Here is a 26329-nt window from a genome sequence, read left to right as displayed (position 1 = left end):
TCCATAAGTACACAATTGACTTTTCAAAGCCATTGAGTGTGTATAGCAGTAAATGAAATTAGTACACCATAAAAATCTAGATACACCTCATTTAACAAAGATTGAGCAAGTTAGACAGCAACTATGGAGACAAAAGGCTTTGTTTTATCATAACTGAGGAAAGATAGAACTGTAACAGGTTTTGAGCAAGTGAAAGAGGGAGGGTGAAGGAAGATCAAAGTGTGTAATGTGATGATGGTATGGGACAGAATATGACAAAAAATATTGATGTTAAAAAAGCCACAGGAATAGCTATAGAATTCTTCTATTTTTAAAAATGTCTAGAAAATGTGAATGGTTATAAGTGGCCATCTGAACTCAGCGAAAAGAAAACAAGAACACCAGTAGAAAAAACTCTAAATTTAATGGAGTCATAGGTAATGATCTAAAATTGTTGAAGTCAATGTTGAGCCAAGTAGGCCCAGAAGCCCAGTCAAAAATGAGGTACCATTTCTCCAGCTTACCTTGAACTTCATTTGAACATTGCAACAGGCAAAGGATGGAAAGCTGGGGCGTTGGAAGGACAAGGGACAGAACGTCACTCATGCAGACTGAGTGTGAGCTTGGTCTCCCCTGTATAAAGGAGATCACACCACAAAAGTAGTGAATACTTAACACTAAATTAAAAGAAGTATTCAGCCATTCACACATCATCTGTACACTGCTTTTGCTTTTTACTTCACCTGGTAAAACTCTTTGACATGGAACCCTTGCCACTTAATCTCTGTTCCCATTCACTCAGTCACAGAACTGCCCATTTGTTTCTACTCACTAATCCTTCTTTTACTTGCTCACTGACAGTTTTTTTTCTTTTGTCCATTCTGATGAAGCTTATTGCCCTGAACCATTGGGCTGCATTCAGCATGGGGGCAGATGTCCAGCCCAATACCTTCCCAGATACCCCAGGGCCATCCCCACAATATGGAGGACGGACGGGTGCCGAAGTCATCAGCCCACCCATCATGTGGAAATAAATAATTTAGGCTCAATTGAACCTAAAGAGTACGACTCCAGAGAGGTGTAGAATCACCAAGAGCAACTTCTAGATTTCTATCTGAATCTGAATACGTGCAGACTCCTGGAGTTGCAGTTAACTTCAGTGAATAATTACAGTGAACACAAAGAATTTCACCACCATAACTATCATAAACTCCAAGTCATTAGTTATGTTTAAGATCAAAAACCATCACTCTTACTAAATGTGTTGAAAAATTTGACCATTTACTGCCATCAATTTTACTTCTGTCCAAATGTGAATTTTAAGGAGTTGCTGAAAAAAAGCAGAACATTTAAATATTATAATTTTTTGCCAAGTGGCCTTTCTATTCTGCTTGCATTGTCTGTGCTAACAGTCACAAGGTGAGTAACGGAGACTAGTGTCTTTTCTAAAATCATAACATAGTTTCTCTCTACCAAACTTTATTAACATCTGTTGTATCAATGGAAACAGAAAATACAAATAAGAAATACTACAACTGCTTCAGTTGCCAAAATCCCAAGGTGCCCTTGCTCCTCTGGACCTGAATCAATAAATGTGACATTTTGTATAAATGTTTATCCTATTGGAAGCTACGGCAGCCATGTACCCTGTTTCCTGGCCTATGTCCACTGCCTGTATTGCCTCACACTACTGAAAGGGCCTTCACAAAATCAAGAAATTTGGGCTATTCCTACAGTATAACTTTGCTCTGGTTTCATAAGACTAAGTGGTATAGTCTCCAATACTAAGTCTGGAGATTTCTTGATATAATTGCAAGACAAGTAGTGAGGCAATGTGCCTGAAAAAACATTGACCTTGCTTTCCCTTCAGCAAGTCTCATGAAACATGGTTCTGTACGGAAAGCATAAAGAACTACTGTGAACCATGTCATTATACTGTTTTGACAGTTACAAAGCCACAGTTTGAATTTTCAGGAAGTTGTAGCACTTACTTGGAGTTATTGATAAATTCTCACAGCAGTTTTTGTTTCTGCTACTCCACCAGTCCTCAATTATTGACCAATTTCATATTATTTCTGTGGCCTTAAGCTGCAAATAAATATTTTGGCACTGCACTAGAAGTAGAAAATTCAACACTGAATGCACAAAGGAAATTTTGTTTTCCCTAAGTTTGCATTAAGACTTACTTCTAATGAAAAATGGAAAAACATTATTGTTGTTTGAAAAAAGTTGCAGAAATGTTACACTTACATTTGAAATTACATTCCTAGGAATTTAAAATGTTACTGAAAATATGTTAGCCAACTATTGTAGAAGAATGAGCTAATGAGAAACTTAGTATAGAAATGGTGACATTTAATGCAACTCCAAAATGTGCAATATTTCTGGACAATGACTCAACAAATACTGAGAAAGCTTCTTAAGAAACTTGCCGGCAGAATGGAATTTTCCAGTGATGTCAAAAGGCAACACGTGTTCCATCCTCAGATGTTGGCTTTCTCATCTATCCCTCTTACTTCAAATCCATTTGCTTACTTCATAACGATTTTAATTGCATTCAACCCTTAACTTTTCTTTTAGAAATAATTATGAATGAGGACAGGTGCCTTAACCCTATATATGACTTTTGCTTTCATGGGTTATAGAAATAGCTATATCTCTCTCTCACACAGTTGTTAAGAAATACCACTGACCTTTCCCAACTGTCATCAAGGCATGTCAGATAATTGTTTGGCTTCAAAATACAACCTCCTTAGTTTTCAATAAAAAAGAACATATTGAACAAAACATGACAGCATTTTATTTTGCTCTTCCTAAGATTAATTTGCTTTACAAAATGTATGGGACATAAAACAAAGCTATAGCAGATAAATGAGGTAGCAGTTTGTTCTCACTAGCACAAGAACAGCCTATTTTTAGATGAAGTCAATAGAAGTTTATTGTGATAAAGGTTATAGAATTAAACTGTGTAGAAGGTTCAACAAACTCAGCTCATGAAGTCATTGCCCTGTAAAATTGTTAAGTTCCAGACAAGATTTTTTGAGAGTCTGAAGTCATTACATGAAAGTTTTAAAAAGTAAAACAGCACAATTAATAAAGTTATTCTGTGACACAAAATCAACTAATTTTTAATTTTGCCTTAAGCGTTATTTAGGATTTTGGAATTTTAGTAACTGAAAAAAATGATGGATAAAAAGAATTAGAAAAGTGTTGAACAGATTGTGGAAATTGATGCATTGTTACATTGCTCCAGGAGGATTTAGAAACCAGACATTCATGTGTAATTATATATAGGTTCCTGGAACACTACTTTAGTCACTACCAATATACAGGAAAAAGTGAGGACTGCAGATGTTGGAGATCAGAGTCAAAAAGTGTGGTGCTGGAAAAGCACAGGAGGTCAGGCAGCATTTGAGAAGCAGAAAAATTGACGTTTCGAGCATACACTCTTCATCAGGAATGTGGAGGGGTGGGGGGGAGGTAGCTTGGAATGTAATAGATAGATGAAGGTGGGGGTGATGCTGATAGGTAAGAGTGGAGGGTGGGGCTGATGGGTGGGAAGGAAGATGGACAGGTAGGTGGACATGCAAGTCCTGGGCCTCCTTCACTGCCAAGTCCTAGCCACCTGATGCCTGGAGGAAGAACACCTCATCTTTTGCCTTGGGACCCTCCAACCACACAGAATCAATGTTGATTTCACCAGTTTCCTCATTGTCACTCTCCCCACCTTATCCCAGATCCAACCCTCCAACTCGGCACTGCCCTCTTGAACTGTCCCCACCTGTCCATCTTCCTTCCCAATCATCTGCTCGGCCTATCACCATCACCTCGCCTGCACCCCCCCGCCCCCCTTCCCCCCCACCTTCATCTACCTAACATCTTCCTAGCTACCTTCCCCCAGCCCCACCCACACCCTCCATTTATCTCTCAGTCCCCTTGGGGCCCCCACTCCCCAATAAATACACACACACACACACACACACACACACGTTCCTGATGAAGAGCTTATGCTTAAACGTCAACTTTCCTGCTCATCGAATGCTGCCTGACTTGCTGTGCTTTTCCAGCACCACACTATTTGACTACAAATATACAGTCAGGTAAGTGAGCAAACATGTATCAAACTGCTGTACACAGTGAGATCTGAGAAATGGATTTGAGGAAGCTCCAATACTTAGAATTTAAAAGAGTCATTATTTTGAAGTTCAGGGAACAAAACATAACAATGGTGTTTGATTCTGTGAATTGAACACTCCCTGCTGTGTACTGGCTAGTTGATCCTCGCAAGTTGCTGCCACCAGCTAAATGGGTACACAGGCTCTTGAAGCTAAAATACATGGTTAAAATGGACAATTGCTTCCTAAGTTATTTAACTGATTTAGCAGTTCCACAGGGGTTTTCCACTCCCCCAGCATACTGATTATGGGATGATGACAGGATTCCAACCCAATGTAAAGTGTTTGATGAGTCATTACAGTATTGAGTAACAGGATAGGCTGGATGGGCTGAATTGCCAACTCCTGGTCACATGTTCATATTATTTTTAGGAGATATAACTCCTCCCATATGCTCAAACATATGTAAAAAAAAGTCCCCATGTGTCTCCACAAACTTAAAAAATATTTTTGAAAGCAGATTTTTAGCTGGACTTTTAAAATAATTCCATTGATGCTTTAGACTTGTTTTTTGTACAATATGATGGAATATTAATCTGCTCTGTTAAATATGCTGATGTGGAGGTTTAGACGTGTTACCAGTTTTCCACTGCAGAGATCGTAAAGTATGGAAGTTTATTTTATTATTAAAATAATTTGGGTGCAGTAAAGATCACAGAGAAAATGACTCTAGCAAGTAGAAGTGTCTTAGAATCACAAAATTTTACGATACAGAAGGAGGCTATTTCACCTTGTATCTGTACCGGATCCTGAAAGAACTGCCCCACTAATCTCATTTTCCACCCGACCCCTGCAGTTCTCTAAATTCAACACATTCAAATATATATCCAACTCTTTATTGAAACCAACAGAATATGCCTCCATCACTTTCCTAGGCAGTCAATCCTAATCCTAACAACGCTTTGAGTAAAGAAGTTTCTATTCATCTCACTCCTTGCTCTCTTTCTGACAAACTTGAAATTGTGACTGATATATCAGCCAGTGGCAACAGAATATCCTCCTTTACTCTGTCAAAAATATTGTTGATTTTGAACACCTTAAATAAGGTAATCTCCTAATCTTCTCTGCTCGAAGGAGAATAAGCACAATTTCTCTAATTGTTCCTTTATTCTAAAATCCTTTATTCCTAGTATCATGCTCACAAATCTCATTTGAATCTTCTCCAAGGCTTTAACATGCTTCTCTAAATAAGGTGACTAGAACTGAATACAATACTCCAAATGTGGTCTGACCAATGATTTGCTGAGATGTAGCATCACTTCGTAACTTTTATACCGTATGCCTATATTTATAAACCCAAGGATCTTTAAGCTTTCTTAACAACTGCGTCAACCCATCTGGCCACCCTCAGAGAATCATGCACTTGAACTTCAAGGTGTCTCTGCACCTGTACTCCCTTCAAAGCTTTACTATTGAGTTTATCTTCTACCAAAATACACTACCTCACATTTCTCTGCATAGAAATTCATCTATCAAGCAACTGCCTATTTGGCCAACTTCTCAATGTCCCTCTGAGGTTACTCAGTATCATCCTCGTAATTCACTATTCTCCCTAGCTTAGTATTACTTACAAATTTAGAGATTTTCCACTCAACACCCAATTTCAAACTGCCTTTTCTCTAATTTTCTTCAATTCATTCACAAATGTATGTTTGTGTCATTGATGTCCTAGCATTCACTGCCCAACTCTAATTGCCCTGCAGAATTTGGGATGAGTTGTCATTTTGAATCACTGCAGGATTTGGGGGTGAGCTGTCATTTTGAACCACTGCAGTCCATGTGGTGTAGATACACTAACAGCAACATTGTTCCCCACCATGAAGCCACATGAACCATAGAGGTCCACACACTGAACAAGCATAGAAAGAATCTTGATCTACAGTGTTGTTAGGAAGTTTTAGGATTTTGACCAAGTGACAGTGACGTAAGAGTGATTATTGTTGCAAATCAGAATTTGGAAGCTTGGAAGGGTCTAACAGGTGACTGTGTTCCCATGATCTGCTGCCTTTGACCTTCTCGATGATAGTGGTCATGTGTTTGGAAGGTGATGTCTCAAGAGCCTTGCTGAATTGTTGCAGTGCAAACTGTGTATGTACACACTGCTGCCATTCCAGAAAAACTGAGGACTGCAGATGCTGGAGATCAGAGTCAAAAGTGTGGCATTGGAAAAGCACAGCAGGTCAGGCAGCATCCGAGGAGCAGGAGAATCGATGTTTCGGGCATAAGTTCTTCATTAGGAATGTGCACTATATATCAGTGGTAGAGGGAGTAAGGTTTAAAGGCATTAGATGGAGTACCAATCAAGTGGATTACTTTGGGTTATGGACTAGGCCAGACCCCCTCAAAACATTTCAAGTAAGTAGTCCAGACACTAACTTTGTTAGATGTTTTAAGCAGGTGTAACGCAGATATTCCAATGATGCAGCTGGTCAAACTACTTAGTTTTAAACAAACTAGAATTTATTTATAAGATTACCAAGTTAAACACAAACAGAAGAGAACATAATACCAAAACCCAACAGACTATCCCCACTTAGTGATGCTGTTCCCAACACTTGCAACAATCCCCGTGAGCACCCCTTGGCACAAAAGATAAAATCAAACACAGGATCTTACAGGAGAGAAGCCAGAGAGAGGATCAGCACGGACCTGCTTCTTTGGGTCCAGCATCTTCAAACTGCCTGACTGCTTTCAGAGGAAAGCTAGACTGCCAAAATCAAATCAAACCAGAGAAAAGCTGAGCTAGAAGAACTAGCTACTCTCCTTTCATTGTACGTGTTCTTTTTTAAACGTGAAAGCCTTTGCCTGAGGCAATATCTGTTAGTTATAATCAAATTGATCCTAAAACCTATCCAAACCCAGATTTTTCAGAACTTGTGTTTTTACCACCTCCTGAATAAAAAACTAAGGACAAATAACCTTGTTAAAGGAACAGCATCACCACCTTTGTTTTAAAAGGTGTGCAGCTTCTTGCATATTGTTGAAGCTGATTCATTCAGGCAACTCAAGAGTATTCTAAAACACTTCTGATTTGTGTCTTGAAGTTGGTGGATAGGCATTGAAGAGTTTGGGAGCAAATTACTCAGAATCAAATCCCTACACTTGTAATTACTGTATTTATAGAATTGATTTTGTCCAGTTTCTGGCCAATGGTAATACCCAGATATTGTTAATGGGGGATTTAGCAATTGTCATTGAATGTCAAAGTGCCATGTTTGGATTATCTTTTGATGAGGAAAGTTATAACCTAACACATACGGCACAAATGTTATTTGCCACTTACCAATTCACGACTGAATGTTTTCTAGGTCTTGCTACATTTGGACACAGATTACTTCAGTATCTGACTCATTGTGAGTAGTGCTGAACATTTTGCAATCATCAACAATGATCTTTACTTTGGACTTTATGATGGAGAGAACATTATTAATGGAGAGGTTGGGTCCAGGGCACTACCCAGAGGAACTCCTGCAGTGAAATCCTTCTGCTGTGATGTTTGACCTTTGGCAACGTATGCCCAAAACGTCAATTTTCCTGCTCCTTGCATGCTGCCTGGCCTGCTGTGCTTTCCCAGCGACACCCTCTCAACTCTGATCTCCAGCATCAGCAGTCCTCACTTTCTCCTAAGTTTCCTTTATGTTAGGTATGACAGCAGAGAGGTTGCCTGATTCCAATGTACTCCAGTTTTTGCTCAGGTTCTTTGATTCCACACTTGGACACCTTGATGTCAAGAGCAGTCATCCTCAGTTCTCCTTGAGCTCCACTCTTTTGTCCATGTTTGGACAAAGACTATAATGAGATTAGATGAGTGGGCCTGACTAATCTTGACAGCATTAATGAAACAAGTATTGTTAAATGCCACTTGATAAGATTGTTGGACACCTTCCACCAATTTGCTGATGATTGTTCATAGACTGATGAGGCGATAATTTGTTGGGTTGAATTTGTTCTGTAGACAGGACATATCTGGGCAATTGCTTACATTGGGAGGTAGATGCCAGTCTTGTAACTACACTAAAACACTTAATTTGTGTTTTCAATAGGTCTGCAGTACTAAAAGTGTTATATTGTCAGGGCTTTTACACCACAACTAGTGCCTTCAGTCCTTTCTTGATATCATGTGAATCCAACTGAATTGGGTGAAGACTGGCATCTGTGATGCTGAGGATCTCAGGAGGAAGCCAAGACGGATCATCCAGCCAGCATTTCTGGCTGGATATTGTTACAAAAGCATCAGTCTCATTTTGTGACGTGCTGGTCTCCCCCATTATCCAGGATGGTGCAATTTATTGAGATACAGTATGTCTACACACGATATTTGATCTTGCGGATTATTATTTTAAAAAGTCAATTTGTGTCATTGAAAGATATAACACAGAGCTGTTAGTCTCACTTCCCTGCTTCTTCCCCATAACCTGTAATTCATTTTCATTACAACTGTATCGCTGGTTACCTTTTGGAATATACCACCAAATTAGTTCCTTCCATTATTATTTTACCATATTCCAGCAGAAAAAAAAATTCTCATCTCTCTGCTGGTTCTTTTTTCACCTTAAATCTGAGCCCTTGTGTCACTGATCCTCCTGTTGTTACAAACTGTGCCCCCCTCCCACTCTAAAACTGTTTTAAAAAAAACTTCAATCTAAATCTACTCAACCTTCTCTCCCCACAGCACCGCACCCTTGCATAATGCTTGTAGATCTGTCCTGTAGCTTCTTGACAATAGCTGCATCTTATCTATTTGCTTAGCTTTTTAAAGATAATAACAAGTCTCACGATACTTCACAGTAGTGTTAGAAGTAAAGTTTGTTACCGAATATAAGGCAAAACTAGGTCAAATGACTAAAACTTGGCCAAAGATATCTGTTTTAAGTCCTTAAAGGTGGAAAGTTAGGTAGAAAATTCTGAAGCTCAGGGCTAAGGCAGCTGAAAGCAAAGTAGACAGCAATGGATTGACAAATCATGGATTCTCAAGCAAACCAGGTTTGATGAATGCAGGTATCCTGGAAAGTTGCAGGGCTGAAAGAATGTTTCTTTGAATTTGATCATGGAATGTGGGAATTGCTAGGTGAACAATTATTGCCTATTTCTAGTAAGCCTTGAGCTGGTGGTGGTGACCTGCCTTCTTCAACCTCTGCAGTTCATGGGCTGTGGATACACTCCTACACCTTAGCTCCCTGGATTTATTTTGCCAATGACAGCCCTTGGATTGGTTTATCAACTAGGACCAGCTGTGAGTTCCAGAGAATTAAATATAGTAATGACTGATTCCTGGGTGAGCGACTACAGCTTTGCTTTTGGACAATGCAGCAGAAACAACCAGTCAAGAAGGAGAAAACTTCCCTTTCAGTGGAGAAGTTAAAGAAAATCTCGAGCAGCTAAATACATGCTCTTTCTCAGCTAAATCTCTTCTTGAAAGGAAGAAAGTGGAAAAAAAAGCCTTCAGAAACAGTAAAAGGGTAGATCTTAACTGGTGAGTGAAAAGCTGAGGATCGGTGTATCCACAGCCTCTGTCCTCCTCAACTAGTTGAGAGGAATGGGGTTGAATGAAAATATCTCATTGAAATCTATAATGTGGACCAGTGCCAGAACTGCATTGCACTGACTTTACTTTTTGTTCCTCCCATCTGTAAAATGTGTGTGCTGTCATGTCTCTTTGTATATTTGTTTGTACGGGGTATGGAGATTTTTTTGTTAAAAAGTGGTAACATTTAAGTAATAGTGTGTTAAGGTAATTTGTGTCCCTTTCTTGTCACTATTCAAAACTGGTTGATTGTAATGATAGATATTTTCTTGTTACATACAGAAACTACTCAGTGTTTCCTTTTGACCTGGATTCATCGATCAGGTAAACTGGGAACTTTGGATTTATTTAAATCTTTTCACATTTGAGATGACTCCAAGAATAATGGGACTTGATTTCCAGAGCTCTAACTCAGTGAGTTGTGACCGTTTAAATAGAACAAAAAACACACAACATAAAGGCTATCACAGCATTTAATAGTGCAAATTAACATTTTAAGAATATGTAAAGTTTCACACCACATTCTTACGTAAAGAATGGTCACCAATTTGTCAAAGTAATAATGCCGAAGGGATACAATAGCAGAGGGCATTGTTTTACATAATAGGCAGAGCAGCAGATATAACTACTACAAGGTACTGATTCCTCCTTTAGTGATGCTGTAGCTTCTGCCCTAGCATGCACATGTTCTTTAACTGTTTGACATCTTAAATTCCCTAATATAATATATATATACATATATAGCATTTTACATAGATTCAAAAGTATCTATGTCCAAATCCACATTGAAATAGCATTGCTCAATTTGACCATGATCTGAAATTTAACCATTTGAAATTCTGTGCAGTCAATGTGGCACAGAAAGTAGGAGATTGTTATGCTGCCTGTCACATAGGGAAAAACATGCCCTTTTACAAACATCTTCATCTTTTTGGCAGTCACTTTAGGTAGTTTATTTTTAAATCCTATTTAAAAAAAAAAGTGAGTTCATCCATTTGTTGTCTCATTTAGCTATGCTGTAAATCATTTACATAAACTATCCTTTAAAAGGGAAACAAACAACTGAAAATGTAATGGGCAATTTCGGACTTGCATGTGTTAATTGCTTTGCATTTTCTAACAATGCTTAGATGAGAGAATGTCATTAACATGTTACAATAAAAAATTATACTGTTTTTACTTACAATAATCAAATGACCATGAATTTAGGAAGGCAAAATGTGACAGTATCTAGAATTTACGAGTGAAAACAGCTCTTTACAATTTTCAGAATGCACTCAATATTTCAATACATATCAGTTGCAAGTTTTGTAAATCATCAATATTTAGTTATTGGAATGGAGTTGTCACGAAGTAAGCAGATTGGTAACTGAGGGGAAAAAAGTTTTGGAAGCTCCCCCTTAAATCTGCTGAATGACACAAATAAACCAGTGAGTAATGGCTGCTGGACGATTTGTGCAGATAAGCTGCTAGGAAACGGGGAGACAGGAGGAGAAACCACAACAAATGATAGAAGGGGCAATGCACTCAAACGTTAAGTGATTTGGTCACGGAATTAGCCAGTGATTTTCCCCATGAAAACAATAAACTGTAGTCTAGATGGGCCCTAAAGCCTTGTCAAGACAGAATGCATTCTTCTTGCTGTTCTTTAAAGTAGGTTTGTAGAAAGCTTGATCAGTGCAGAACAGAACTACAGAAATTTTAGAAATTATATATATATATATATATATATATATATATATAGTCATTAAGAAAATAATCAAATGTTAAATTTGAATGCAACAATTTTCATAATTGACATATTATTAGTTTACATTGACTATGGCTCATTCACCCTGGAAGTCAGTCAATCTTTTTGAAAGTTAAAGAACACTCAAGGCCAAAGGAGTCATTAAAGTTAGAAATAGATAATACATCATGTAATTCTTTTCTTTAAAAATTATACAACCGAAGTTCACTAAAATTACCATTTAAAGTTACAGATTATTGCATTGAAGCTTTTCTCATTATTAAAGTAAGGATTTAGGAAATAAAACATTTTCAAAAATATAACTTTAGAAGTCACTGATTTTCTTGGTAATTATCTACGTGGTTGACTGTTGTTAAAGGAAATCTCTATTCTATATTGCAGAGGTAACACATTAATGAAAAGTGTAAAAATCAAAATAAAATGACTTGGAATTAAGTGAATTATACAACTAAAATGTGCATATTTTGTAAAATCCTTAAACTGTTTTAAAAATAAAGCAAAAATAGAATAAAATTGAAATGAATCAAATTCTAAGAAACAATTTTTGAATATATCCCTTTGCCTGTAATTTATCAAACTTGGTTGTGTATTATGTAGAAAGGGAATTAAAATTGTACTGCGGATTCTAACAACTGACTGATAGATGTCATTAACTGAGGTTTCTGAATTGAAACTTTTACATGACAATATATTCTGACAAACTAAATCTACAAACGTATTAACGAATGTTTTGCTCTGAATTTAGTACATACCAAAGATACAAATTCACAATGAAGGTAAAGATGAATAAATCAGACAAGTTTGTCACTTTTTTTTAAAGCTATTCTCGGGATGTCAGTATCATGAGCAGGGCTGATGCATTCTTGTGCATTCTCACACACCTTTGAAATATGGCACACCTTCTTCTTGAACTACTGCAGTTTGTGTGGAAAAAGATGCCCACAGCACGGTGCTGTTAAATAGGGTACCCCAGGATTTTCAGCTAGTGATGCTGAAAGAAGAGAGATGCATGTCCAATGTCTCTTGGAAGGGAACTTAAAATAGAAAGCTTTTTTTTCCTTTTAGGAATGCTTTCGAACAGAAAAACAAAGGATGAAAAAAGGTCAGGAAGGAAGGTTTCTAACATTACAAAGTTGTTTCTCTTTTCAATTGTTTAAAAGTGTGCATTTAGTCACAATACAGTAATAAATATATTTTGGTAACTACACAACATTGGGAAGGGATTACTAGTGTTAGAGTGTATGATCTAATTGAAAAATGGCTAGTACAGAAAGAAGATAATTTGCTTGGAACTACTGGCTTTGTGAGGGAATTCAGTATGAGAGTTTTCTTAATAATGCCATCTCTGATTAAAATACCAGTTCATCAGCTCTCAATGCACAAGTATGGAGGACTTATGGCCAGATATGAACCTCCTTCAAGTGATCAGGAAATGGTATGGATAATACAGGAGACTCCAATCTGTTAAATGAAACAGACAGCAGCACTGAGAATTTTTTAATAAGTTTTTAAAATGCTTCTCGAGGGTAAGTTTCCTTCTTTCCAGAACAGAATCAGTTGAAAATAAGTCATCTCCACTTGTGAAATGTAAAACTGGAAACATTCAAAATGGCCATTTCATGGTTTATCTATGTCAGAATAGCTCAAACTAAAGTTGCCTTTCAAGAATTTAATAAAAGCATTTTGAAATTTGAAATAAAGAACTTATTTTTCTCTTGCATTCCTTTGCAAAGCAGGAAAAGATATTCCAAATAAATCTCACATCATATGCTTTCTCTAGTCATGATTGGATGCAAAAATGTCAAAAAGTGGTGATCATTTTACTGCTCACTGGAAAAAGGCAGGAAGAAAAGAGGCAATTTGACACTTGGAAATTTCCTCTAAATATGGCAATGCTAATGCAGTGCTTCTGATTGATAATTAGTTTGAAATTACAGTCTTGAACTATATGTAAATTATTGCCACTTATTACAATATCATTTGACATTCTATTCACAGGCACAACTGTTCCAATGCATGACTCACAGAATAACACTTCATAAAATAAACATGAACAACCAACACATAAACAGTTAAGTCAAGAATTAATGAAGGAAGATAACTGGTTCAGTTGCTAGTCAGAAACTAAAACTGTAAGTGTTCACTGGTATTCCATAGGTTTATCGAGTGCTGTTTCAACTCTGGGTAAAAAGAAAAAAAGTAAGTTGTAGCATACTTTAGGAAGAAAGTCAAATAAAAGACATAAAGGGAATCCATAAAAATACAAATAAATATAAATTATGGTTATCATTTTCAAAATTGGGCTGAAGGGTCTGAAAATAAGTTTATTAATTACAATGTTGATTGTGATAAGTAAAATGCTAAGAATGGTATCAACTTCAAACAGCATTCATGATTTTATTATCACAGTACAGCAGTTTTGAGTTTTACTAAATGCATGCAATTTCCTTGTTTTTATAAGGAAAAGTTGAAGAAATAATTAAGACTCCTGGTTGGGATACCATTTCATGGAGATATGTTGCACTTTTGTACCTCAACCAAGAGGCCACTATCCATGAGTGAGCCTGGACAATAAGAGCCAGCAGGTCTTTGAAGATAAAGAACATTAGAACGAAGTTTGAATTTCTCCTTGATTTTGCTAATGTATACTTCTAAGTGATTGTGAATGTAGGTTTACCTTCTTTTCCTAAACAAGGAACTGGATTTTGTGGAGCAAGATAGTGGACGAGTTTGGAGAATCATGTGGGAAACCATATATCACCGCAGGAGCAATGTATCCCAATTGCCAAAATGCAAGTGGGAAGGCAGCAAAACAGGAAACTCCATTGTTATCAGGAGAAAATTCATAAATATTCAAAATCATTTACTGAGATTCACCATAGCCCCTCCGATTAAATAAAGCTGATGTGAGTCTGCCATACCCTAAATAACCCCTACTCCTCTCCCCACTGAACACTGGTGGCCCATATATGGACTATCTGACCCACTGGCTGGGCTGTATTAACTTGGAGGAAAGTGAGTCACATGGTGTTGGACTGTCTTTGGATATTTCTTCGCTGTTTAAACCTGTCACTCAGAGGGGTAGAATTTGAGCAACAAAGTGACAAAGCCTAAAACTGGCTCTGAAAAAAGGACATTATACAGTACATCACAAATTATTACATTGCAGTGGCCATTTCACCAATCATGTCTTCAATGGCTCTCCTTAAACAGGTGAGGTGCTGGAGGACTGGAGGGTTGCTCATGTTGTCCCCCCTGTACAAGAAGGGTAGTAGGGATATTCCAGGTAACTACAGACCAGTGGGCCTGACATCAGTGGTGGAAAGGTTGCTGGAAAAGGTACTGAGGGATAAAATCTATTTATATTTGGAAACGAGTAGGCTTTTCAGTGATAGGCAACATGGTGTGTGGGGGAAATCATGCCTCACCAACTTAATAGGGTTCTTTGAGGAAGTGACCAAGTTGATAGATGAAGGAAGAGCTGTAGATATCATATACATGGATTGCAGTAAGGTGTTTGATAAGGTTCCCACGGTAAACTAATGGAGAAAATGAAGTCACCCTGTGTGCAGGGTGTTCTAGCTAGATGGATAAAGAACTGGTTGAGCAACAGCATACAGAGAGTAGTAGTTGAAGAGAGTTTCTTGAAATGGAGAAAGGTGACCAGTGATGTTCCACAGGGATCAGTGCTGGGGCCACTGTTGTTTGTGATATACATAAATGATCTGGAAGAGGACACTGTTGGTATGATCAGCAAGTTTGCAGATGACACAAAGATTGGTGGAGTAGCAGAAAGCATAGGGGACTGTCAAAGAATACAGGAGAATATAGATAGACTGGAGAGTTAGGCAGAGAAGTGGCAGATGGAGTTCAATCCAGGCAAATGTGAGGTGATGCATTTTGGGAAGTCTAATTCTAGAGTGAATTATACAGTAAACGGAAGAGCCTTGGGAAAAGTTGATGAGCAGAGATATCTGGGAGCTCAGGTTCATTATACCCTGAAGGTTGCTGCAAAGATGGAGAGAGTGGTCAAGAAGGCATATGGTATGGTTGCCTTCATCGGACAGGGTATGGAGTATAAGAGCTGGCAGGTCATTTTAAAATTGTACCAGACATTGGTTCGGCTGCATTTAGAATGCTGTGTACAGTTCTGGTCTCCACACGACCAAAAGGATGTGGACGATTTGGAGAGGGTGCAGAGAAGGTTTACGAGGATGTTGCCTGGTATGGAAGGTGCTAGCTATGAAGAGAGGTTGAGTAGGTTAGGATTGTTTTCATTAGAAAAAAGGAGATTGAGGGGGGGACCTGACTGAGGTCTACAAAATCATGAAAGATATAAACAGGGTAGGTAGAGATAAGCTTTTTACCCAGGGTGAAGGATTCAATAACAAAAGGTCACTCTTTCAAGGTGAGAGGTGAAAAGTTTAAGAGAGATACACGCGTCAAGTATTTTATGCAGAGGGTGGTGGTAGGTGCCTGGAATGCGTTGCCAGCAGCAGTAGTAGAGACAGGCATGGTAGATTCATTTAAGATGTGTCTGGGAGCAGAGGGGTTCAGATGTTTAGGAATTGGGCAACACGTTTAGACAGCGGATTTGGATCGGCTCCAGGCTTGGAGGGCCGAAGGGCCTGTTCTTGGGCTGTATTTTTCTTTGTTCTTTGTTCAAATAAGCATTATGTGTTCATGCCATTCTCCTTCCATTTTCCATTCCATTTCACTTGTTTCTATTTCAGTAACAATACGATACCCTTTTGAATGCCCAATTGAATCTGCCTCACTGCCAGGCAGTAAATTTCAGGCTCAAACCATTCCTCATATCACATTTGCTTCTTTTGCGTATCACTTTAAGTCAATATTACTTAGTTCTTGATCCTTATTCAAGATGGAACAATTTCTCTCTCTCTACTGTATCCAGCCATTTCATGTTCTGAAAGCTTCCATTTAATTTTTTTCTTAGCCTTTTTCTCTCCAAGGAAACAGTCATAACCCTCTTCAATCTACACTCTTAACTGAAGTTTCTATCTTTGGACACATTCTTGAAAATCTCTTCTGCACTCTCCCCAATGTGTTTTATAATTCCTATAATGATATGCTCACAACTGTACACAATACTCCTGCTGAACAAACACCATCCAGACTATGTGAAACTACATCTATCATAACTACTTTCTTTAGAAGAGGAATGAAATAGTTGGGGATAAAAGATTTTAATCTGATTTAAGAAGTCCAGAATTCTGTGATAATTGCACCTAAAACAAAAAAAAGGATGTGACAATCCAAACATAGCTGAGCAGTTCTACTGAACATCAGTGGCCTGAAACATTAATCGTGTATTTGTCTCTTCAGTAAGGCCATCTGTATTACCTGAGTATTTATAACATTTTCTATTTTATTTCACATTTCCAGCAAGTTTTTATAAGCCTCAGTATTTTTTTCACTATTGGCTATATTCTCTAATTTCTCTGCTACCATGATTTGCTACTTACATGATGATGGATTCTGAATGAAACCCAAATATTGGGAACAAAAGATATAAAATCTATACCGCATAATTATTTGATTTTGCATTATTTCATAGAAAAGCTGTTTAGTCATAATGAGAAATCTATGTTTGCTCCTAAACAAATAGATGGTATTGTATTGCAAACAGTTTTTCTTATTGATTTCAAATTACTAAGATGGTACAAGTCAGAGAATGATCGCAAATATGATTCTAATGACAATACAATCCATCATAATAGCTACTCAAGAGTAGCTTTTGAATTTTTGAACAGATTTATTTTACATTAGTTTGATTCCATGTCCATCAATATTTGTATCTGTTCATCACCATATGAATGACTCGATGAATTACCATTGCAGTAGCAATAATCACATCATTGTTATGTGCAATGTCAAATATTTTTAATTATTTGGTGTGAATATATTCATACCTGTTTCTCAATAAAGGAATGAAAAATCACCTTGATTTCTGAGCAAAGGGTTATCATTGATTAAAGAGTATTTGTTAAAGTTCCACATCAAAGTTTATTGCAAAAAATAAAAGCTCATGGTGGAAGGATAAGTAGGTCATTTTCTGGCTGACAAGATTTAACGACTGATGTGCCACAGGAATCATTACGGCACCTCAAAGTTTTACAACTTACAATGACTTTGATGAAGGGAGGGAAACTTTTGTTGCTACATTTGTTGATGGTATAAAGAGAGATGGGAAAGTAGGTTGTGAAGAGGACATAAGGAGGATACAAAGGACTACAGAGAGGTCAGGTGAACAAAGATTCACAAATGCAGTAAAATGTGGGACAATGAGAAAATGTCCATTATGGCAGGAGGAATATTAGTATACATTATTTAAATGGTAAGAGTTTGCAAAACATTAAGATGCAGTGGGCTCCAGGTGTCATATTGGGAGAAGAATCAAACATAAAGGTAAGTAGGTCATGTTTCAGTTGGGGAAATCACATCTAGAATACTTTATAAAGTATTAGTCTCTTTAGTTAAGAAAGGATGTAAATGCATTAGAAACCATTCAGACAAGATTTACTGCACTCATATCAGCAAGTGTAGGTTGTCTTATGAGGAAAGGTTGGACAAGCCACACTTGTATCCATTGAAATTTAGAAGAGTAAGAGGTGACATTATTATACATACAAGATTATGGTCTCAACGGGGTGTTATATGGAAAGCATGGTTCCTCTTGTGAGAGAATCCCGAATTAAAGGTCACTGTTTAAAAATAAAGGATCCTTAATTTAAGATAGCGATGAGGAGACTTTTTTCTCTCTCAAAGTCATGAGTTTTTAGAACTCTCTTTAGCAAAAGGTGGTGGAGAATATATAGATTCTTGGTGAGAATCTAAATAGATTCTTAGTAATAACCTTATTAAATTAACAATGTAAATTTATATTAATAACATAAGGTTATTATTTCATAACCTTCCACCCAAGCAATTGGGGATAGTGGGAATATGGAGTAATCAGATTAGAAACAATTTTACCAAATGGCACAGTAGGCTTGAGGCGCCAAGTGGCCTACTCCTACACCCAATTTGCATGTTCGCATGTATGCATGCTCATATACTTGTATGTGTTTGAAAAAATTAAATGAAAATAATTTAATCCAGAAATCATCCAATACATTTACGTCAATAAACCCATAAACATAATACAACAGATGATTATGTACCACAACACAACACAGGACTGATAAAAATGCAAGTTAGAACTGCACATCCATAAAGAAGAGTCAGATGATTTATGTTGATCATAATATTATTCTTACTGCTGTTCCCCTGAAGGTGTTTTGGATTCACTTGACAGTCTGCTAGCTCTATGGAAATAAAAATCAAAAGAAAAGGAGCAATAAACAAGATTAATTTCTGACACTATAGGCAATGAACAAGAGGATATAATGTTTCTGACAGAATCAAGCACATGACTTATGTAATGCTGTGCATATTGTCACATCAACCAAATAAATTAAAAATTGAAAGAAATATGTTTTTATTTTCTTCAATGGAGAGGAAAGAGTTTGTGCTTATCATAGTGAAAATTAATGCTTTTCTTTTTCTCTAACTACTCAAGAGATGAGGACTGCATACACTAAAGCCTATCACTTCTAAACAAATTGTGAAGAATTCTACACTAATGGAAATTCTGCTTGCCCAATATATTTGTCGAGGTATTTTTTCTGATTTAGGACTGTGCAGTGAAATAAATTCATTCGCTGAGGAGGTGGTCCAGGATCAAGCTGTCAGGTGAATTTGAGGGCAGGAAAAGGGTAACAGTTGCATGGAGGGAGGGAGTCAGTCTACAACAAATATTTCCTGAATATCCTGGAGAAGGACTCAGTCCTACAGCAGGCACAAGCACACCACAAGAAATCAGATTAAACCGTTAGTGAAAAACAAACGTAGCTGGTACTGACTGGAATGATAAAGACATGAAGGTAGGTGGTATATTCCAGGCTACCATGTACAGGTACTTCCAATGCATTAAGAGCATGTATAGATTGTACAGCTGGTGAGGAAAACTCCCGGGACACTGAAAGGTTGTGGATCACTCCCAAATCAGAAAAGATAACTGGACAAATAAATGCAATAACATTTGTTGGTATTTGGCACTTGGAAATCACTGAAAAGTAACAACAAATGACCAAAGTTCTCTCTGATAATTCTGCTGAGTTGATGGATGCTACCCAAGCTTGAACAGCCCCAGGATATGAATCAACAATTAAGATAGACACATATGAATTATATGGACCCAACAAGTCTCTAACATGCTCACTTCCAGTTTTAATGAAAATATATGCTGGTTAGTGATAAGTGGTTTGCATGATCATTTAAATATTATGAAGATGCTTGCCGTTAATTTCTATGATCATTCTATTTATGACTCACGTCTGTCATGTTTCTAAAGCTTTGGGAAATCTGGCATGCAGAAAGCATTCATGAATAAGCAACTTCTGAACACTGCTAGGCTAGGAGGAGTAGACGTGATCCTTCTGGCTCAACAAGCTACCCATCAAATGTTGCCCAGCGTTCATGTGCTCCACTGGACTATATGATCTCCTTGGCTGCTCAGCTAGGTTTAATTACTAATGCTATGACATTGACAAAATGTCTTGTCAGAGTTTTGTCATGCGTATTTTTTGTTCTATCTTATTTTTTCAGTTAAAATTAGATTTATTCATCAAGGATTCTGCATTTTATGCCATCATATACATTCTAAAGGAAATGCAGCTGCCATAAAATGGGGGAGGTGGGTGCAACTGTAGGTTGGTTCTCCAATTGTCACCAGGAGCTGGAAGGGAGTACTCTGCCCTTGTATTGACCAGCAGTCCACAGGGATAACCTGCGGGGCTACATATTGGGTGTAAGCCTCTCTTAGTTGAGGGATGGAACCCTCAAATGAGCATTAGATGCCCACTTAAGGGTCTCAATTATGTCATGGGAAGGTGGGGGGGGGGGGGGGGGCAGAGAGAAATGGGGTTATCAACCCACTTCCTCAGCTGCCACTTATAAATGCTGTTGGGCAAGCCAGCATTTTGCTTGACATCCTACTCTACAAATCCAGCAACCTGATTTCCTGCCTGTGGATGGCTCATAGAATCTAGCCACCAACTCTGTCCAGATTGCTGACCCTGACGATCGTATTGTTCGCTCATATTTGAATGTTGGAAATGTGAGTAAATTCTACACATGATGATAATGGGCTGCGCTGTTCATTGTTGATACTTGTATGCTATTTTAAAGAAACCGTTCTGTCGTTTATAGCCTACACTGCAAGTTGAAATCCCTTTCCAAAGTCTATGCTATGAGAAGGCTTGTGCCATAGCCAGTAAGTGAAATATAATTACAAGAATTTCAATTTGACTTCTGGTCAACTTTCTATTACCATATTGCACTGTGGAAATAGCTCAATTCTGAAGTTATTGGGGACAGAGGTTGCTTATAGAATTAATGTTTAATGTATCAGCTGGTAAGGAAATAAAATCCATAACGTTAAAAAAAAGTCCAATAACACTGAACTTTGACTTACTTTGCCGCTTCTGATGCTTCTCTTAGTTCTTCATCCAACCTGCAGAAGATAATGATTATATTGATAATTAAAAAGGACGCATCAAGATAACTGCAAAATAAATGTAACCGTTAACATGCTGCTAAGCCTGATGCAAGTCTCAAGATGCAGTGATTAAGTATTTTGCACTGTGATTAGTATTTCCAACTCAGAATGCTGTCAACAGCTATCACCTATCTTTGTTTAACAATATTTACTTGCTCAAATCTTCACAACAGATTTATGACAATGAGACAGTTTAAAAAAAAAGAAAATCACATGCTTATTATGGAAAGCTGAAAATGCAGCCGCCTACTCAGATATTGTTAACATTCAGCATTTGGTAACCTGGCAAAGCAACTGAGACTCATTCTGGATTGAAGAAAGATAATTCTGGTTATTTATAGAGATGCAAAAAGTTGATCTGTATAATCCTGGCTTGGTAAAGGAAAAAAGGTAAACACACAAGCTAACCTGATAATCACGAACATGATTGACCCAAATCATTCTCCTCTACCATCCCTTTGTTTCCATTCAGTTGTGTGGGACTACTGCTGTCTCTTACCGTTTTGTTTAGAGTGACAGAGTTTCCTGAATCCCACCGTCATCTTTTGAATCCCTCAAGAATTTGTCTTTGGCTTTCACCTGTTTACCATCTACATGCGATATCGTCCAAAACTCAAGGTCAGGTTCCACATATACACTGACAATAGTTAGTTCTCCTTCCACACCAGCTCATTCGACCACTCCACAGCTGTGCTGTCACACTGCTTGTCCAACTTCTAGTCTTGAAAGAGCTGAAATTTCCTATAATTAAACAGAGAAGACCAAAACCAGTCTTTTTGCCCCCTCAATTAACTCCATTCCCTGACTACTGGTGCTAGCTCTCTCCCTAGTCATTATTTCCAATTCAACCAGACTGTTTACAATCTGAGCATTCTCTTTAGCATTTAGATAAACCTCCAGCAAAGACTAAATACCTCAAATTCCTTAATACCAGCCTCTACTAGCTGCTTACATAAACTATTGTCAACTCCATACTCAAATATTCCAATACTCACCTGGCCAGCCTTTTATCGCCCATACATCTTGAAACTTAGTTCATTCAACACTCTGCTGCATGAATTTTAACTGACACCAAGTTCCATTTAACGATCATTCCTTTTTGCTACAATGGTTCCCAATACATCAATTTTAAAATTCTCATCCTTGTCCAAATCCCTCCAAGGCCTCCCCTTTCTGCCAACATCTTTTACTGCCTTCAGCAATTAGAACTCTGCAGTGATATTTTTGCACCAACGCACCATTATCTATGGTGTCTCTCTGTGATCTTTCCTTGGCTTTCCCTTATTTCCCAACCATATACGACTACCTGAAGACACAAGATCAGGTTCCAGCTATACACGAACTCTAAACTTACATTCATCTGTCATCGCTTTCATCTCCATCACTACTGTCCTTTAAATTTTGAGGTGTGGAACTTTGCCTCCAAACTTGTCTGCCTCTCTAGCTCCTTCAAGAACTGATTAAAACCTACTTGGTTGATCAAGTGTTTGGCCATCTGACCTAATATCTCTTTTGGTTCAGTATCATGACTCTTCTTCTTCCAATCCTCTGAAAAATCTTGGGATGATTTAATACATTATACATTAAAAGGTGCAAACTACTGCCAATGCTAACGTAGCCATGTTCCAGTGTTACTCACACTTTTAATTAGAGTACATGTAAGGTCAAACAGAAAAATAGATCAGCACATTCAAGCAAATATAGTTATCAGTCAACAGCAAATAATTAGTATTTCTGCGATGGAAGGCAGCGCTGCAGCCTGTAACATGACTTGAAATATCATAATTTACCTCATCCTTCTTTTTATACACTTTTCTTCTTCATACCTTATAGGAAATAAGTCATTTAACCAAAATTAGGAAATAAAAAAAGAACATCCTGTCACAATAGTTAAGCAGGCAGAAGAAATCACCTTTATGGTAATAGGGGGAATGAATGATAGCACATGAAGAATCAATAAGATTTGTTAGTTTGGACATTGATAAGAATATCCATAAAGTGAACACTGCAGATCATCATATTAGAGTTGATGACTACCAATGGTCTAACAAATTGAAATATGCATTAACAATTGTGCTCTGCAGTACACTAAAAATTATTTAGAGTTTTCAGGCATACATCTTAACGATGAAAATTCAAACTTGCAATCACAAATGTTCACTTCAGAATAAACAGATACAGGACATCATAGAGATGTTTAAAATTTGATACTTAATCAAGAATGAGTAGTGCTGAATGGAAAGAATTTTACTTGTAAAGCGATTATCAACAGTGTCCATAATTAATGTTGACATTAGATCAAATTACTTATTTTAAGAATAATGCATACACAACTAAAGCTTATTGTGTTGTGCTTGTAGGACAACGGGAAAATTATGGACAGAAATCATAAATCTCTCTCTTTAAAGTTAATTAAAGAGTTCTAAATGAATTATTTCAATCAAACTCTAAAAAGAGTTGGCTGAAATATATTCTGCCTCATGGAAACCATACTTTAAAAAAAAACTTGCACCTTGTTGAAGCATTCCATTCCAAGAAGAAAGCAATACAAAAAATACAAAGATTAAGCAGGTTTATTTGTAAGTTGTTAATTGAAAATCTCAAGAAGTTACAGGAACCAAAGAGCAAAAAAAAACTTCCAAAAATGATTACCGCAAGTAAGCAATTTAATTGCCTAGAATGGTAACTTAAGAGATGAAATAAGATTCTGTAATATGCAAAATTGTACTATTCATAGAGATAGTTTCTAGTTTTGACAGTATTCTATTGGATATACAATTGGAGAACTTTGCAAATCTCTATTCTACTGCCTTACCGCTACACAATTCTACAGGCACAACATTAAAATGTATATAATTAAGATACTAACAAAGTATTTAAGAGGAATTAAAGAAGTTTGCACTTAACATATCATTAAATAGTTTATATTTATGTACAGGGAGGTTTTGAGAAATTAGTGAACTTTTAAAACTCCTCCCTGTTACTGATGAGATCATCCCAATGCTAACAGATGAGTGTGACGATTGGATACCCGGAGAAGGTGAGAGGAGAGGATGAGAAATAGAATCATAAAATCCCTACAATGTGAAGCATTGCGTCCACACCAACCCTCAGAAGAGCATCCCACTCAGACCCACCCTGCTAACCTATGACTGGAATCCTGCAATTCTCACAGCTAATCAATCTAGTATGCACATCCCTGGATACCATGGTCAATTTAACACTGCCAATTCAGCTAACCTGCACATCTTTGGGCTGTGGGAGTAAACCAGAGCACATTAAGGAAACCCATGTAGACACAGTGAGAACCTCCGTGTGTGGAGTTTGGTCACCTGAGGCTGGAACCAAACCCAAGCTCGTGGAGCTGTGAGGCAGCAGTGCTGGCCACTGAGCCACCATGCTGCCCTTATTTATATTCATACAATAATTTGTAATGAAATGAGAAATATATTATAGACTTCATGGTTTTTTTTAAAAATTGTAACTAGTCTTGTGGGAAAGTTAGTGCACACAATCTGGTCTCATGGTATTAGTGCTATCATATGCAGGTTTATGCTGCTTGTACAAGTGTGGAGGCTTTATTGTACACCATTTAGCATGTGCTGTATAATTCATGTATGTTATGCTTTGCACAACTGGAGAGAGCAATGAGGGCAAGTGATGAATGGTGAACAACTGGAATGGCAAGAGCAATCTCCCAAGGATGAGGTCAATGACTTAGACAACTAACTCCTTGAACATGATAGAGTGCAATTATGTTGGGTGCTATAAGCTAGACAGGACTTAATTTATTCTCTTTTTATTCTTTCATGGGATGTGTGTTGCTGGCAAGGCCAGCATTTATTGCCTATGCTCAATTGCTCAAAGGGCTGTTAAATGTGAACCACATTACTGTGGATCTACAGTCATATGTAGACCTGACCAGGTAAAGAAAGCAGATTACTTTCCCTAAAAGGATATTAGTGAAGCAGATGGGTTTTTCCAACAGTCGACAATGGTTTCATTGCTGATATTCCATTCAAGGTTCCAGAGTTTTATTGATTTCAAATTCCATCATTTGCCACGGCGAGATTCAATCCCAGAACATTACCTGGGTCTCTGGATTAACAGTCTAGTGATAATACCACTAGCCATCCAGTTCCAGTAGATGACGGCTGGTTTGACTTAGGATTCATTGATAGTGACTTAGATAGGATTGAGATGGGAAGTGGCTACAGACCTGAGTGGTGTGCTGCTTGCTGCTTAAACAGAGATTTGGGTTGGACTGCCAATGTTTGACAGAGAACATGGCCGAGTTTCCTAAATAGTGGCAGCCACCAGGTTTAATGGTTTATTCCACGCTATTCAAGCAGTGGCAAATTTTTCCACCTACGGCAAGAGGGAGAATCAGACGAGCATCAGATGAGAGAGATGCCGTAGGGACTGAGTAGGTAATTACTGAGGTGAGTTTGGGATGGCTGTTCAGAAAGAAACCCTACATAGAAATTTGATGAAAACTTCAGCCTTTAGAATTTTATGGAACTGTCTCATCTCTCCATAGGTGTTATATTGTCTGCCATTGGTGAATACTGGGCATGGTAGTTGGAAGGGCAAAGCGTAGCAAGTATTGGCATCGATCGGCCTAAGTTGGAATGGGGCTTTTATAGTTCAGGAGAAGACATGGGTTACATGAGTGTGTAGGAGTGTTGTGAGGGGATGGTGAGGGTGAGGGTTGGAGGAGTGTTGTACATGTTTTTAATGCTTTGTGAAAAAAATGCCAAAGCCCCAAGGCAGGCCCTCCACTTAGTTAGCCTGAGCACATAGTCTCTCCTCACTACTTCCTGGGTTGCGTACCACAACTTCTACATGGAAATAAAATATCTTTCTCGAGACCTGGAGGTCCAGAGGCCAGGCAGCCATTTTTAAAATTCAGATTTACCGAGCTACAAATTCTCCTACCTGTACCTGAACCCCAATGTCGATGCAAGACCAACCCATAGTGATCATTCTAAAGAGAATGTGAATATCTATTGGTTTGAGGAATGTGGCAAAATATCTATCTCTTCCCTATTCAATGATGTGCTTGTCAAGCTGCCTATTCATTTGTAGCTAATTAAATGAAATAAATTGATTGAATTTAGGCAACCTCAGTAACTGACACTTCATTTATTGTTTGTATTGTCAGCTAAATGATTTATACCTTAGTTCTAGGCTGAGTTCCTTCCTGAAACTAATTATGTTTTATAGTAATTAACAGATGAGGTTGATTAATTCACAATTTAGTCATAATTTTAATTTCC

General features: G+C 37.7%; 1 protein-coding gene across 2 annotated transcripts in view; it reads right to left on the bottom strand.

The window, feature by feature from the left end:
* Nucleotides 1-10135: 10135 nt before the first annotated feature.
* The window catches only part of LOC122561080 (protein prune homolog 2-like), a 435917-nt gene continuing 419723 nt past the window's right edge, over nt 10136-26329 (bottom strand). The window contains exons 17-20 of one of the 2 annotated variants that reach the window (XM_043712461.2): nt 22841-22876; nt 20967-21005; nt 18709-18756; nt 10136-13608 (exon numbers count right to left, since the gene is read on the bottom strand). In XM_043712461.2, coding sequence (XP_043568396.2) covers nt 13569-13608; nt 18709-18756; nt 20967-21005; nt 22841-22876 — 163 coding nt within the window. In that variant the 3' untranslated portion in view covers nt 10136-13568. The remainder of the gene's footprint in view (nt 13609-18708; nt 18757-20966; nt 21006-22840; nt 22877-26329) is intronic. The other variant, XM_043712468.2, reaches the window with a different exon arrangement.

The sequence above is a fragment of the Chiloscyllium plagiosum genome, unplaced genomic scaffold (genome assembly GCF_037043375.1).
Source record: "Chiloscyllium plagiosum isolate Xiang-an unplaced genomic scaffold, Cpla_swu_hap1 HiC_scaffold_2, whole genome shotgun sequence".
NCBI classification, from domain to species: domain Eukaryota; kingdom Metazoa; phylum Chordata; class Chondrichthyes; order Orectolobiformes; family Hemiscylliidae; genus Chiloscyllium; species Chiloscyllium plagiosum.
Note: the sequence above shows the minus strand (reverse complement) of the source record. Positions and strands in the feature narration are given on the sequence as shown.